Source organism: Malus domestica, chromosome 05 (genome assembly GCF_042453785.1).
Source record: "Malus domestica chromosome 05, GDT2T_hap1".
NCBI classification, from domain to species: Eukaryota; Viridiplantae; Streptophyta; class Magnoliopsida; order Rosales; family Rosaceae; genus Malus; species Malus domestica.
The window spans coordinates 30530877-30547482 of NC_091665.1; the positions used below are offsets into that span (position 1 = coordinate 30530877).

The 16606-nt window shown below is 38.3% G+C and overlaps 2 protein-coding genes across 3 annotated transcripts; one reads left to right on the top strand and one right to left on the bottom strand.

Annotated features, from left to right (window-relative positions):
• The first annotated feature begins 1592 nt into the window (after nt 1–1592).
• LOC103435786 (tetraspanin-18-like) lies at nt 1593–4321 on the top strand. Its single transcript, XM_008374200.4, has 6 exons — nt 1593–2103; nt 2376–2475; nt 3010–3090; nt 3194–3298; nt 3588–3791; nt 3910–4321. The coding sequence occupies exons 1-6, from the start codon at nt 1787–1789 to the stop codon at nt 3964–3966; spliced, it is 864 nt and encodes a 287-aa protein (XP_008372422.1). The 5' UTR covers nt 1593–1786; the 3' UTR covers nt 3967–4321.
• A 6670-nt stretch (nt 4322–10991) lies between these two features.
• LOC103435787 (uncharacterized) lies at nt 10992–15954 on the bottom strand. 2 transcript variants are annotated; one of them, XM_008374202.4, is made up of 6 exons: nt 15630–15954; nt 14693–14839; nt 14431–14513; nt 12418–14283; nt 11948–12098; nt 10992–11855 (listed from the first exon to the last, which is right to left on the bottom strand). In XM_008374202.4, the coding sequence occupies exons 2-6, from the start codon at nt 14829–14831 to the stop codon at nt 11137–11139; spliced, it is 2958 nt and encodes a 985-aa protein (XP_008372424.3). In that variant the 5' UTR covers nt 14832–14839; nt 15630–15954; the 3' UTR covers nt 10992–11136. The 2 variants fall into 2 exon arrangements, with proteins under 2 accessions (XP_008372424.3, XP_070678662.1); XM_070822561.1 differs by having other exon boundaries at nt 14431–14522; nt 15630–15861.
• Nucleotides 15955–16606: the final 652 nt, after the last annotated feature.

Consider the following 16606-nt stretch of genomic DNA (forward strand, 5'->3'; position numbering starts at 1 on the left):
TGCTTCAAGAGATTAACTGTTTGTTCCTATTTACACCCACTACCAAGCCCAATAGAAGATGCCAAATACTTTAAAATTGGCATATTTTATATTATTGTTGCTCGAATTATGGGGTATAAAAACTACGTTTACGTTTCAGAATGTAAATTTTAAATATAAAAGCAACATTTAAGTGTGAATTTTATGTGAAGCATCCTCATATCATCACTTAACTCAAATGGCAATTGACAACTTAAAAAAAAAAAAAGTTCTAGGTTCACTTCTCAACAATATACTACTCATAAGCTCAAATTTTTTGGGTCCTGGGCCGGACCAAGGCCTTACATATTTGACATAGAATCGGCCCAGTCCTTTAATTTATATAACCAAAAAATAAGTTGGTTAGTTATTCGGATTTAATTAAAAAAGAAAAAAAAGCCTGAAAAAAATAGTGTATTATAGCAAGGATCTGATTTTATTTTATTATTATTTTTTTTTGGAAACAAAGAAGTAATTTATTGAAGAGAGAAACTCCAAATACAATCTTTCGTTACAAAACCAAAGTGAAGAGCATCAAAAGCAAAGGAGGTAGCAAGGATCTGAATGAAACCAACCGTTCTAAAGTAATTTGAGAAGATATTTTCACAAATGTTGAGAACATGTAAAATGAATTGATTTCAATAAATATTTTTTGGGGGCTATTGTATCAAACCGAGTCCAGCTTTAGATGTTTGAGACAGAAGTGATCTAGCCCAGCATCAGCTTATGACTACCAGTCAAGTTTAAGTGTCATTTAAAATACAGAAAGAAATATTCGAAATTACTGGTACAACCAACTTAAATAAACTCATGTTAATAATTATTGTAATTAATTTGATCATTCACCTTCAGTTCGATATAAATTTTTTCGTATTTTGAAAGAAAAGGAAGAAATGATTAGTATTTCAGTTGAAATTCTCGGATACACTTATTCTAAATTTAAGACTTGTTTAAAAGTATTTTTAAAAATATTTTTGGAAGAAGTAATTTTGAAGCACTTGAAGTGCATTTATTAAAAAAAGAAAGAAAAGAAAAGGAGGACAAATGGTGGAAAGTCACGGTTATCAACTTCTTCCGGACCTAGAGAAGCTATGGGAAATTTCACCCCTCCCGTGGGTATAGTCAAGCAGACTCACCAGATCGGAGCATCAAACCCAAGACATCTCACATTTTTTTGTTTGTTAGGGAGCCATAGTTCGCACCTTTACCACTGGGCCACTTGATGTGGTTTTCAATTGTTTTTATGATTCACTTATATTTTTACTAAAGATTGATTTTAATAGCACTTTCAGTGTTTTCAATTAATTTAAAAACACTTCTAACGACAAATTTTCTTACAAGTTTTCCATTGTATGTAATGAAGTTTTTAACTTAAAAATCAAATTATGGCAACCGAGATGATTGATTAAATTTTGTTTATTTTACTACATATACCTAAAAATGCGCATTTAAACGGTTGTAAACAAAAACACATTATTTAGCTCGGTGAATTTCAAATAACACAACTGGTAAATTTCAACAACACATTCTGAAAGGTTGTGATTTTTTCTGTTTAGGGTCTTTTTGAAGGCCTTGAACTCAAAAATCCCTTTTTCCGAAAAACCAGAAAATTGTAAATACAAAGAAACAAAATAAAAAAAGCAAAATTCAAGCGGAGGGAAACGCCCCCAATTGCCACAACCTCCACCTCCTCCACTGACACTGTGCGCGCCATAGCTAATTTAGGGTTAGGGGTTTTGATTCAGCCTCAACTTCTTAGATACCCAGAATGCGGCCCAATTGCTGCCATGTATCCCTAGCTTTCGTCCTCAAACTCCTCAACTTTCTTCAAGCTTTCATCGGAGTTTCGATCTTAGTCTACTCGGCATGGATGCTCAACCAGTGGAACCACCACATTCCGATAGTCCCGCCACCGCCTTCAGCTCCTTCTCCTGATTCCTCGTCCTTCTCCTCCCTCTTATTGAGCTCCGAGTCGGCTGCGGATGCCGATCAGATCACGCCGTTGGATTTTGCTGTCCATTTGGTTTCTGGGTTCGATGAGGGATTGGGGTTCGGATTGAACTCGTTGAAGCTTCCCGCGCCCTGGTAATTTCAAAGTTTCTAAATTTAACTGAGTTTCAACTGGTTCATGTAATCATATTTGATTGTTGTTCGAATTTCGAGGCTTTTTGAGTTGGGTATTGAAGCAATTTGAATTCAGGGTTTTGATTTTGATACGTTAATTTGGAGTTGTGGATTTTGGTGGGCTCTGGGAATGGTGTATTGAATTTTTTGATACATTAAATGCTTAGAAATCATTAAGTTTCCGAAGGGACCCATTTGGTTGTTCATTTGATGATATGGTTTCTTGCTGGCAGGTTCATCTACTCTTTTATGGGACTGGGGATTTTGCTCTGTTGCGTTACTTTCATAGGTTGTATTGCAGCCGCAGCAATTAATGGCTGCTGCCTTTGCTTTGTATCCTTAACCAGTTAACCCATAAATCTTTCACTAATTTTAGCTAAGAAATTGTTTTGCTAGTATCCCGGTACTGGTTTGCTATGATTTCTGAAACTTAGATCAATGTTTCGAGACCCATGACATGGCAAGTTCATAAATTGTGAGTTCTCTGTTTGGTTGGTTATTAGAAGTATTAAGCCAACAAAAGAGAGAAACTTCTAAAGTAGTAGTGTTCATTTGACGAGCCCCTAGGAAACAAAAGGCTTCGGTGATCTTATTCCCACATTTTCGTTTAGTGGGAAGGTTTTGTATTTTTGAAGCCAGATGACTACTTCCCACTGCTTGTATTAAGCTCAAGACAAAGTGTTAGTGGATTAGAGTATTTATGTTGCATAATAAGAAGCTTTACCACTAGCTCCAAACTTAATAGTTTTGAGGTATTGTCCTTTGTATGTCATGCAAGTTGTGTTGAATGAACCCGATTTTCGATGTGCCTTTTCTGCATTTGGTGATATGTATTCTACCTTTTTCTTAACTGTTCAAACAATTCAGTATACAATACTTGTAACCATGCTCACTCTACTAGAAGCAGCTTTGGTGGCATTCATTTTAATTGATCGCCGTTGGGAAAAGGTAACATTTTATGATGACAAATAAATTTCAGTAATATGTGTGCATGGGTTTTATCCTTAATCTTTATCCTATCAGAATAATATGGTTTCTCATACCTCTACAGGATCTTCCATTTGACCCAACTGGTCAACTTGACAGTTTCCGATCTTTTGTTGAAGAGAATATTGACATCTGTAGGTGGGTTGGGCTCGGGGTCATTGTAATACAGGTATGCTAAGTCCAATGTAGTGATGACGTTTATCGTTATGTTTATAGTTTCATAGGACTAAGATCAATAGAACTATCCCATTTACATGATTTGTAATTCAAATTTTGGACCTTTAGAGGAAAGCTCATTGGATGGCTAAGATTGATTAAGATTAACGCCTTAGACCAAATTGCATTACTGATTGTATTTATTGTATTTGGGTTGGAGATACTTTGGAGTTATATTTCACTAGTGAAGATTACTATTGCATTGAATTGTTTTCTTATACTCATCTTTTTTGAAATGTCAGGTTTTATCTCTGCTACTATCAATAACTCTGAGAGGCATGCTTTCTACTCACAAACCTGACTATGATGTTGAAGATGATTATGATGCTAGGGCTAGAACTCGGGAGCCCCTTTTAAAACAACAATTAAACCAAGCATCTGGATCAACCAAGGGTGATGGGAAAGGGACTCACTCTGACATTTGGAGCTCACGGATAAGAGATAAGGTATTTTGTTTGAAGAGTAGCCATAATGTATGCTTTGATATCAAATCTTGATCCGTGATATCTTGTCAATATGAGTATCTTTTATTCTCTAATCACATCGTTCGTATGCTTTGCACAGTATGGATTGAGCTCTCTGAATCAGAATGCGTCACCAAGTATGCAATCCAAGCAGTAAAGATGGTAATGGGTTTTTCATCTCACTGATCTGAAACATCGATCAGCAGGTTTTATGTTGATACTCAAGTATATATCATTGTTCCCTTGTTTCAGTTTTTCGAAATTTTGTTTTGGAGGAAGTTATGGTGTTTATATCTAACTCTCGCAAAGTGTTCTTGCTGGTTTTCACTTGTATGAATTGGATGTGTGTTTCTGGTGAATATGTTGTGTCATTGATTGTAAAAGAAGAAAACTTGTGATTTACATGTAACATTGTGAGTCTGTGACTGTCATCATTCCTGAGTAATTCTGAGGGGTCTGTACTGGTATTATGCATGCCGTTGTATGTGATAAGATTCTCTCCTCTGTCCCCATTGATGAACTTTGCCCATTTAATCAAAATTCCATTATGCTCTGGGGTATCCTGTATGACGAGGTTTTTGACTAAGGATTTAACTGTCAAAAACCCCTGGTGCATAAGATACCCTGGAGCATACGAGAAACCCACCCTTTCGATTTCATATATCCCGTGAGTCTATGGAAGTGTGGATTCTTTCTTTCAGCTGTCAAGAAGTCGATTCTTTCTTTCAGCTGTCAAGAAGTCCATGAAGCTAATAATTATTATTTGATGCCTTCCATGGAAATGGAATCACATAGAAATGGCAGGCTCACGAGATTTGTTTTGCCTGTCCTTTGCTTTAAACTAACCATACTACTTGGCCACCATTCTGTGGCTTAGTGTGGTACAAGGGTACATTTGTTTATTCTTTTTCTGACGTCTACACTATGAATTATTTTTCATTCCGCACTAAAGAAAAAGAATTGTTATTAGCACTATAAAATAGTCAATTTCATTCTTTATTTTTAAAGAAAACTAATGAAAAGAGTTCGAAAACTTTAAGTTTTAATGATAAGGACAAAATAAAGGGTAAAGTGAATAGTACCAGGTTTGACTTTTTAATGTAAAAATATGGTTTTTCATTAAAGTGAACTGTACCGTGGGTTTTTCATTAAAACTCTCTTATTTATATTCTTTTATCGAAGATAATGAAGAATGACTTTTTCGGAAGGCTACTTTGAAGAGTTATTGGATGTATCAGAACATCAGTGTATTGGAGAACTTTCAATGGGAGTGAAAGTCTAAACGCCTTATTGTTGTGTCATTTGGTATAACAGTTTACTGTTATATTTTTTCATTTGTTAGTGAAAAATTTTAAATACTAATACTTGTTCTCTCATTATGACCCATTAAATAAGAATTTGTACTTTTAATAACGTACTCTAGAAAAATGGAGGATCTGCAATTCTCTGTCACTTCTCTTTCTCTGTTTCTCATACCAAAATATTTGTCGTTTCTGACCCTTAACTTGTACTCTGGGGGCTGCGGCAGTTGGCCTAAGCAATTCCCGTGAGAAATGGAAAGGGATTCACTCCGGATCCCTTCCATCTAATCATCCTCATCAAATCATTTAGATTCTTGAAATTTGATCTAACGACTTAAGTTATTATAACTTTAGTGAGTTTCTATTTTTAGCTGTTAGATCAAATTTCAAGGGTTCGGATTGTTTGATGAGAATGATTAGGTAGAAGGGATCCGGAGATGATCTCTTTCTATAGGGAACTTATTCATTGCACTTTGATCTCAAATTTCCGTGGAATGTGACATCCACCCCTTTTTTTCTTCTAATTACTAAACGTGACTTGGGAAGAACTTTGTTTACAAATTAGGCTGCCTATTGTATGGTTCGGCCAAAATCCCTCTCCCCTTAGTATAAAAGTATCGATGTATTAAAAAAAAAAATTCTTACATAAAATCAGAGATAACTACGTATCTGTATGTATTTTCATCTTTCATCACGTACACACGTCGTGTGATGAGATTGTATATACAAAAGGATTAATCACCGATTACGCAGTAGAATCTCTCCCCACCACCACATCACCAAATCAAACTACTACAGGGAATTAATGCATTGGGCTACAATCTGGTTTTAGCATTGAAATCCCATGTGCGAACGTGGAGAATGTTACACCAATATAGAAGTACTCGTGAAGGAATACTTGAAAGGCAAATGCAAATGTTCCATATATTTTGCTGCTTTTATTAGGACTTGACTCTCCAAATATAATTCCTAATTAGCTTCCATGATTTTGGACTAAGATGAGTCTTAAGCATAAACATCATAGCATTAATCCCATACAAATAAGAAAAACTAGTTGGTCTTAAAAGAAGCTCCACTGGTGCCACGTCAGCGGTTTTAACGGAGTTTTTTTTTAAGACTTAGGGCGAACGGATCATATGAAAGGTCTACTCAATTGTATAGGTATCGCCATGCAGCCCTTATAGGAGTCAATAACAGACCGCCTACACGAAACGTTGATTCTGTCGTAGTACTCTTTAATTCACAACCCCATTTAAGAGAGGGCAATTGTCACTAAACAGCTTTGTCCTTGCTACGATTTTACTAGAACTATTGACTTGACAATGAGAGGGTAAAGTCAGACGCAAAAAAAATTGACTTTATAAGACAAAGTGGGTCAAAAGTAGGGATGGGCAACGGTTATGGCGGGCGGGTAATCGCGGTTATTTACCTATAACCGTTTCTGCTTATACCCGCATAACCGTTTACCCGTTGGGTAATTGCCTAAACGGTTATACTCATACCCATAACCGTTTATAAACGGTTAACTATGCCCATAACCGCATATCCATTTAATCATAACTGTTTAATACCCGTTTACCCATTTACCCTTTTTAACCCGTTTATCTTTTTGTTTTTTACCATTACCCCTTTTTCACCTATCTACATGTTTTTTAACAACTTGAAAATTAAAAAAAAATTGTCATATTTCTTTTTTTTGACAATTAAACACCGTTATAGGTACATTCATCATACATTTCCGTATTTTAATTTTTTAAGTCCTTATATCATTCCAATAATTGAAATAATAGTTTACGAACTATATTTTTAACTGTTACCAATGAAGGTAAATATAATATTTGCTAAATACAAAAATTGTTTAGAAGACATTTCTGTCAATTTCACGGTTACCCGTAAGGAATTTAAATTAATTTGGCGAATTCCTTGATGATGAGAATCATCATTCCTGTAGCAGTGTTATTGAGAGAAGGACCAATGAATTCCTTGCTAATTTATTGGGTGCTAAGTATTATTGGATCGAGAATATGGTTTTTGTTAATTTTACATATATAAAATAAATTGGTAAACGGTTACCCGTTTATAACTGCGGTTAATACCCATAACCGCCCATTTAAATTTCGCGGGTAAACGGTTATATCCATAACCGTTTATTCATATAAACGGTTACCCATAACCGTAACCGTTTAATTTAAATGGGCGGGTAACCGCGGTTACCCACAACCAATGGGTATTTGCCCATCCCTAGTCAAAAGAAGCTTCTGAGCAAGCCATTTAGCATTTGGGTTTGATGTCAGTGGAGCTAGAGTAATTAAGCCTTTTATTTTATTTATTTTGGTTATAAGAGAGACACTAGATTTCGTACAATTTTCAGACTAGATTCTGTACATTTGAGCATAATAGAATTTTCTTTCTTTAGCATAACAAAACTCCGCATGTGTAAGTTTATCTTACATTGCCGGTCCCAAACCCGGATAACCCGGATAAAGGAGGAGGGGGAGGGCATCAGGTAATCGACAGCCGGCACTCCTAGGTTACGTCGAATCCTTATGAAAATGAATCCAGAATGCATTTGTACTAAAGTTAGGACGTCACCCATAAGTGGCGCGATGTGTGGCCCGAGCACAGTGATAAGTGAGTAAGGGTCGCTATATCTCCATCGACACTCGGATGCAGTGTTAAATGAGCAAGGGGGTCATATAAACTTCTTTTTGAACGACTCCACTCAAAGTTGTTTGGGAGCATATGTTCCTATCAACTTTACACATGACACACAAAAAAAGTACTTTGATCCTATTAAACGGGGGAGGATGAAGAAGTTAAGACAGAATGTTAGAGTTCAAGAAAGTAGAATGCGTTTAGGAATGTAGAATATAGGAACCTTAACGGGAAAATCTCTAGAAGTAGTGGAAGTTATGGTGAGAAGAAGGATAAATATTATGTGCCTACAAGAAACTAAATGGGTTGGTCTTAAGGCAAAGGATCTAGAAAACTCAGGTTTTAAACTTTGATATTCGGGCACAAATAGAACGAGAAACGGTGTTAGCATCATCATGGACAAGACCTTAACACAAGATGTTGTAGATGTCAAGAGGGTAGGAGATAGAATCATGGCAATCAAGATTGTAATAGGACAAGAACTCATCAATGTGATTAGTGCGTACGCACCTCAAATTGGGTTGGATACGAGTTTGAAAGAGAAATTTTGGGAAGACCTTGGAGACTTGGTGCAAGGAATTGCTCAGACGGAGAAGGTATTTATAGGAGGAGATTTAAATGGACACGTGGGCAAGGAGACATGCAACTATGGAGGTTTTCATGGTGGCCATGGTTTTGGGGAGAGAAACGAGAATGGGGAAGCTATCTTGGATTTTGCAATGGCATATGATCTTCTCTTAGCCAACACCTTCTTTAAGAAGAGAGAAGAACATGTGATCACCTACAAGAGTGGGTCGTCAAAAACACAAATAAATTATCTTGTAATGAGGAAATAGGACTTTATAACTTGTAAGGATTGCAAAGTTATACCGGGAATGAGCTTGGCTAATCAACATCGCTTGTTGGTGATGGATGTACATATCAAAAGAGAGAGAAAAAAAGAACAAGACTTGGAAGTGCCCAAGGACTAGATGGTGAAATCTAAAAGGAGAAAAACAAGTCATTTTCAAAGAGAAAGTAATCAACCAATGTGTGTGGGATAGAGAGGGGGAAGCTAGCCAAATGTGGGATTCCATGGCTAGTTGTATCCGAAAAGTAGCAAAAGATGTAGCTTTGCTCCGCACCAAAAGGAATCGTGGTGGTGGAATGAAGAGGTACAAACAAAGGTGAAGGCTAAGAAGGAATATTGTAAAACCTTATACAAGGATATGACCGATGAAAATGGTGAAATGTATAGAAGAGTGAAGTAAGAGGCAAAAAAAGTTGTGAGAGAAGCTAAGCTAGCGACTTATGACGATATGTATAAGCGACTAGATACCAAAGAATGAGAGTTGGATATCTATAAAGTAGCTAAAGCAAGGGAAAAGAAGACAAGGGACCTAAACCAAGTGAGGTGCATCAAGGATGAGGATGGAAAGGTTCTTGCTATAGAGAATGCGGTCAAAGACAGATAGAGAAGTTATTTTCATAATCTTTTCAATGAAGGACATGAAATGAGTACTTCTTTGGAGAAGTTAAGTAACTCAAAAGAGTGTAGAAACTACTCATTTTACCGCCGAATCAGGAAGGAATAAGTGGTTGTAGCTTTGAAAAATATGAAGCATAGAAAAGTAGTGGGCTCAGATGATATACCGATCGAAGTGTAGAAAGTCTTGGGAGAGACGAGTATAGCATGGCTCACTGACCTTTCCAATAGGATTTTGAAAACGAAGAAGATGCCAAATGAGTGGCGAAAGAGCACTTTGGTGTCTATCTACAAGAATAAGGGCGACGTACAAAATTGCATGAACTATAGGGGTATTAAGCTAATGAGTCATACAATGAAGCTCTGGGAGAGAGTCATTGAGCATAGTTTGAGGCAAGAGACACGAGTTTCAGATAACCAATTCGGGTTCATGCGAGGGCGCTCAACCATGGAGGCAATCTATCTCTTACGAAGATTGATGGAAAGATATAGAGATGAGAAAAAGGATTTACACATGGTCTTTATAGATTTGGAAAAATCGTATGATAGGGTTCTAAGAGACATTCTTTGGAGGATTTTAGAGAAGAAATGAGTACGAATAACATATATCCAAGTTATAAAGGATATGTATGATGGAGCAAGGACTGTCGTAAGAACTCATGAAGGACAAACCGAAAACTTCCCCATAACTGTAGGGTTACATCAAGGCTCATCCTTAAGTCCTTACCTTTTTGCATTGGTAATGGATGAGTTAACAGGACATATTCAAGATGATATCCCTTGGTGTATGCTTTTCGCAGACGATATAGTGTTAATAAATAAAACTCAGGAAGGGGTAAATGCGAAGCTTAACCTTTGGAGAGAAGTGTTGGAATATAAAGGTCTTCCCCTAAGCCGATCAAAGACAGAATATATGGAGTGCAAGTTCAGTGCAAATGGATGCCAAAATGAGTTAGGGGTGAGGATCGAAGATCAGGAAATACCAAAGAGCGACCGCTTTCGCTACCTAGGATCTATCTTGGAAAAGAACATAGAATTAGATGGAGACCTCAACCATAGAATACAAGCTGGATGGATGAAGTGGAAGAGTGCATCCGACGTGTTGTGTGACCGCCGTATGCCACTAAAGCTTAAGGGAAAATTTTATAGGACGACAATAAGGCCGGCGATGCTGTATGGCACAAAATGTTAGCAAGTGAAGCATCAACACGTACATAAAATGGATGTAGCAAAGATGAGGATGCTTCGTTGGATGTGTGGGCACATGAGAAATGATAAGATTAGGAATGAGGATATCTGAGGTAAAGCATGAGTAGCCGAAATTGAAGGAAAGATAAGAGAAAATCGGTTACGGTGGTTTGAATATGTGCAAAGAATGTCTTCTGACGCTCCGGTTCGAAGATGTGACTACGGGACAGAGGTTTAAGGCCGAAGGGTAGAGGAAGACCTAGGAAAACTTTGGAAGAGACCCTAAGAAAAGACTTAGAGTACTTGGATCTAACGGAGGACATGACACAGAACCAAGCGCAATGGCTTTCTAAGATTCATATAGCCGACCCTACTTAGTGGGAAAAAACTTTATTGTTGTAGTTGTTGTTGTAGCATAACAACAAACAACATAATCAAGTGCAATAGTATTTTACAATTCATACAATTGACCTTACTTGGTTGAAAAAAAGACTTTATTGTTATTGTTTGCGAGACAAAGTCAGCTCCCAGATGTTTTTTAACAATTTTGTATATAAACAGAGAGTGGACACATTTATCAAATAATGATCAACTGAAAGATTTTGTGGCATTAAACAATTAAGGAGGGTTTTTTGGGCCCACCATTGTTGAAAATCAAACACACGAACTCATAGAGTTACTGTAAAAATCTTACATAGAAAATGAAACAAAAGCCTCATCATGTCCTCCCTGTCAAATCCACCACTGACTCCTCCACCAGCTCCTCCAGCAACTTCCCCTCTATGTCCCTCCCCAAATTATCAATTTCCAATCTCATGTGTTCCGACCACCCCTTCCCGACAACCTCCTTCTTCACCATCCTCTCCACCACCCTCTCCACCACCAGGCCGTTGATGTCCCCGCCATCCTCCGAAACACACCTCACCTCATCAGAAAACCAGTCCTTCATTCGGGCCCACAAGCGGTCTGCCAACAGCGGAGAATCACCCTCTACGAACCTGTCATGGGCCCCGCTGCATGACGTGGTTCTTGTGCAGCTGTCTGACCCATAACCCGTGTTGTCCACCAAGGCTGCATTCACGCAGTCGAATACAAGCTTCCGACTTGATCGCAATCGCCTTCGTTTAGCCTCATGCAGAGGCTCTTTGTCACTTTGGTTGGCGTACTTGTCTCTCAGAGACGGGTCCAAAGGACTTTCAAGCGAATGCCATATTGTGAAAAAGGAGTCGCACTGCACCTCGCCGTCTAGGCCAGCTGCCGATAAAAGAGTCTGGACAGTGGCATGCCAGTCTTGTTCTTCCTCCTCAGTTGAAACCGAAGGGGATTTTAATAGATATGGTGTGGCAGTCTCTGCACAAGACTCATCCCATGACAGCGTCCGCGCAATTGATCCTATAGGTGGTGATTTGTCAATCAAGTTAGACTTGAGAAGTCTACCTGTTTTACCACAAAAAAAGTTACGAAATTAGAGAATAATTAATGAGCAATTTAAGGAAAAAGCAATAAAAAGTCATTACAGAGAGAGAGACCTAGGTGGTCTTGCTTCAAATGCACGGAGGATTCCTGGGCTGTATTGTCATCCTCTTCGAACAGTGGTTCTAGAACTGATATTGGACTTGGCTGATCCGGATTCTCACCAACACAACCGGGGCCCACAGGCTTTGCCACACACATCCCTGCCTGCAAAATTTGAAGCGAAAAACAAATCAAATAAACCATTCATGCGATGACAATAAGACACTGAATAACTCAGGTTTTACGAAAAACCACCAACTTAAGCATCAACATTTATGGTTTTTCCATGCCAATTCATTCTATTGTGCCAAGTACAATACAAATCACAAACATAGGCATCAACATTTCCAATAGGTTGCCCCAGAGCCAGGTCAAACAACACAAATCCTATGATTTTTAAATTTTTTTTTTTGTTTTGGAGGAGGATTTGCAACAACAAAGAGGGCAAGTACTAATAGCAGACGAAAACAAAAGATTGAACTACCTCGCGTGGAACTGTGCCTTGGTTTTGTCCCATGCTTGTTAAACGTGGAGATTCTTTTCCCAAATATCCAAATAAAGCAGGAGACAGACAACCTTCAAAACCACCATCATTAGCACACTGAGATGCATCACCACTAATTATGCCAGGAGGAACCAGAGAATTTGGTGGTTCAGCAAGGGCAGATTGAGATTCGCTGGATTTCTCTTTATTTGATTTCTTATTTCTGGAGAAAAATAAACTTGAGACTTTCCCTTTCAGCGATGATTTCATGCTCTTTGCCCTTGTCAGCTCTTTGGGAACATCTGTCTTTACAGCTTCGGGATCTGAAACTTGAACATTGACCCCGCCACCATATGCTGTAGAAGATACAGGGAGAGATTGTGACCTCAAAAGACTTCTGGGAGAATCAACAGCACCTTCTTCTTTTCTAAAATCAATAGGCAAGCATGAAACTGATTCCCTTGGTTCTTGTTCCTTCTGAATACTCTCATCCTCAGATCTTTCTGGCTTCTTTATCTCTGAAAGGGCAAGCATCTCTCCCAGTGTACTAGAGCTCCTCCGAGTATGTCTTTGTTCCTGAGGATTCCCATTTAGTGCCATCATTGCCCATCTTTCAGAAAGTCGCTTCTTTGCCTCTCTGCAAACGGATGATTCTGGCGAACATGACACGCGGCTGAAGGAGGACGAAGAAAAAGGGCTGCCAAACCTATTGACGTAATCCCATGAATGCCTAGAAGATGGCGACATAACTTCAGAATCACTGAGATTTCCTCCTGCATATTCATGTTCTGATTTATAAAATGAACTTTCATCACCGGTATGGCCATTGGAAAATACAGAGGAAATCAAAGTTTTGTCCCTCCGATGACCCATCAAATTATCACGCATCTTCTGCGTGATCTCCTTTGCAACTTCTCTTGATTCTCGCTCCTCATCATCTTCACGTTCCTCATAGAAGTTTTCACCATGTAAAACTCTTGGTGATGAGGTGGGTGAAGAAACCACAGCCTTAATGTCATTAGCCTTCCCAGGGCTAGGCCTTAATACCACTATCCGAGTTGGTGGAGCCAGATATCCATCAACTTCCTGATCAATAATAGTAGGAGAGTATCCATGGTGGCCTTTGTCCCATGCAGCTGCTTGACCGACCTGAGCTGATTTCTTTGTCTGTTCATCATTCTTGTCCCCTGTGCCTGATAATTTTTCACTAGAAACCATCTTTGAAGGTCTGAGAACAGTGATCCGCTTTGTCTCGGTAGGCTGGGGAGGAATAGATTGTAATTCATGTAGATGCTGAGAAAATAAGGAATTAGGTTCTTGCAGAAACTTGAGGAACAATTCTCTATTGGAACTTAATACGTCAAGTGCATCTTGGAACTCCTTGGACTGGCGAAGCCTCTCATCGGTGGCCAAGCGTTTCGCTTCCATGAACTTCTGACGAACAAGAGTCATCTTCTTCTCGTTAACTTTTTCATTATACCTTCCCTTCTGCGGCAACATATTTCTTCCATAATTTGCTTTCTGAGGTTGTTGCCAGACTTCATAAACATCTTTGTAATCATTCTGCTCTGAACACTGATGAAATTCGCATGGCATTCCGTTTTCCAAAAACCCATCTTCTTGCTGCCAACATCCCAATGGCATGCTGTTATTAGTACCTTGTGAATAACAGTTTGTATGACTTCTTTGTGAAGCTGAATCGGACTGCTCAAGTGGGAGAGCATCAAGCCCCATCAATTTAGCAACCAAGTTGGGCGGATTCTTCTTAGATACCACTTCTTTTGACATTTCTCGGTCTAAAAGGATCTTTATGGGTGTTCCACTTGCCTTATTGTTTGATGAACTTCTTCTTAACTCAGACACAATCTGAATACCCCATAAAAATGTAACACAAATCAGGAAACTGCAGTATATTATATATGTGATGAGCAACAAAAGACTACTTCGCATTGGAATTGTTTCTCGCGCTGGTTTAAAAATACATTGGTCAGAGAAAAATCCTGTAACACTTACCACTTTATCATCTATGTGATCTCCAAAGGGAGGAGGGCCCAACATTGTTGCCACATCTGATTGACTCCTTGAGAGTGAAGAGCCTACCAAAACTGATGGATCAGTATAATATTTGACAGGTTACCAAAAGCACATGAGAAGCAATCACCAAAAGTTCCAAAAGGATAAAGAAAATTAGAACAGGAATTTGAAAGCGATTTTGCAAAGGATTAGAATATGCCGCTATTGACTTATTAATAAAAGACTATATCAAAGGAATTACCATCACGGTGCGGTTTATCAGTAAGCAGCTTATTTCCAGGAACCCCATTACCCAAATCAAAGAGGTTCACCATTCTTCCCAAGCATCCAGGGGAAGGCTTGTCCGCGTTATGAGCTTTGCCGATCTGCATCCCGTTCATTTCAACCCCTGTATGATCACATAACTCAGTAGATTAATCACAACATACAATCACTTTTCTGCTTCATTTGTTGAAATGGAATAAAACAAATGCAGTCAAAGAATCCCAAACCAAATAAATAAAACCGTTGAACAACATGACATCTTCCAAAAGAAATTAAAGGGGGCAAAAAAATAAACCAATTCGAAGCCACACAATTCAACACGATTAGAAATTATGAAAAAATAAATAATAAATAAATAAATAATATTTTCCCATTTCAGTCAAACCCAGCACACAAACAACGAACCTGAAAGCTACAAGCTTGAAGCTTGAACCCCAATTAAGAGAGAGAGAGAGAGAGAGAGAGAGAGGGAGGCAGGAGATACAAATCGAATGTTAAGCCGAGTGAAAATTGAGCACATTGGATTCAAATATCACATCAATTTTTATGCGTAAAAAGCAGCCAAAAAGTTTGGATTTTTTCTAAGATCAAAATAAAACCCAAAAGCAAGCTAATTACAAGGAAATCATTGAGCTAAAATTGAACAAAAAGCGATAATATTATTAGGCTCAGGAAAGCTGCTATGTCTTCAGCTTTAGCTAATTAAAAAGCAAATCCAGCTACTGAGAAGGAATTAGATTCCCCTTATCACAACACAGAGGGGAGAGAGAGAGAGAGAGAGAGAGAAGTGTGGGATCGGAAAAAGTTAGTGAGAGACAGACCAAAAAGTTAACACTCGAAAGGACGACACAGCCATAAATCTCTGACACAGTTACAAGCAGCATTCAGAGAGAGAGCGAGAGAGGGATTGGGACCTGTGGTCGGCGAGGAGCTGAGGATCTTTCATTCCGGCGGTAATGCGGCCGGAGGAGCTGCCGGCATCTGAGGTGGCGATTGGATCGGCGGTGCTGGCTCTGAGAATCTGCGGTAGTTGGTTTCGGTTTTTCTTGTGAGCTTCTGCTTTCTTTCTCTCTCTAGTTTCTCTTTCTTCCCCACCGACTTTCTTCGCAGTGTGGTGTCGGACTTGAAAATGGTTTTGTTTAATTGAGATTGATTTTAGAGAGAGAGAGAGAGAGAGAGAGAGAAAGCGATTGAGAATAAACAGGTGACAATGAGAGAGAGAGGGATCAAAAACGAAAATGTGGAAAGTAGAGGGTAATCAGACAATATTCGTATTTTTTGTAGGGAGTTTTTTTTTTTTTTTTGTCAAACGACAGATTTGTTATATTAGATATTGGATTAGGATGCCGACGGATTCAAATCCACGTTGTAGTGCAAAGGCAACACTTATCTCCACCACTAATATAAAAGGTTTTCGTGTTTCTATTTATGTCCTTTTAGTGTTGGGTATTTACCGTTATGGGCTATTATTGGGTTTGCCATCACGCGTACTCCCATCTTTAGGGAAAGAGATCATCTTTGGATTTTTTTCTTCCAAAGTCCACAAATCAGTTATTCGGGTTTTTAAAATTTGATCTAATAGCTAAAAACAAATCAGTTAGTAAAAAAATTGTTATAATAATTTTTTACCGTTGGATCAAATATTAAGAGCCCGGATCACTTGATCCATGGATTTTGGAGGAAGAGATCCAAAGAGGATCTCTCTCCCTTCTTTAGTATGTGAAAGTAAAATTTTATCCTATTTCTTTTCTTTTTATAACTCACTTCAAATCATCCTATTTTCTCCAAAAACAGGAGAGCGATGTTATCTGCACTAAAATATGTTTGCAATGTATGCATGAGTTGTAAGATAAAATGCGTGACCCATATTTTTAGAATGCAAATAAAAGGG

Coding starts and splice junctions, on each gene's coding strand:
- LOC103435787 (XM_070822561.1), bottom strand. CDS start 14,831: ATGAACGGGATGCAGATCGGCAAAGCTCATAACGCGGACAAGCCTTCC. Junction 14,284..14,430: donor ATCACATAGATGATAAAGTG/GTAAGTGTTACA, acceptor TGGGGTATTCAG/ATTGTGTCTGAGTTAAGAAG. Junction 12,099..12,417: donor AAGGCACAGTTCCACGCGAG/GTAGTTCAATCT, acceptor CAAATTTTGCAG/GCAGGGATGTGTGTGGCAAA.
- LOC103435786 (XM_008374200.4), top strand. CDS start 1,787: ATGCGGCCCAATTGCTGCCATGTATCCCTAGCTTTCGTCCTCAAACTC. Junction 3,091..3,193: donor TTGATCGCCGTTGGGAAAAG/GTAACATTTTAT, acceptor ATACCTCTACAG/GATCTTCCATTTGACCCAAC. Junction 3,792..3,909: donor GCTCACGGATAAGAGATAAG/GTATTTTGTTTG, acceptor TGCTTTGCACAG/TATGGATTGAGCTCTCTGAA.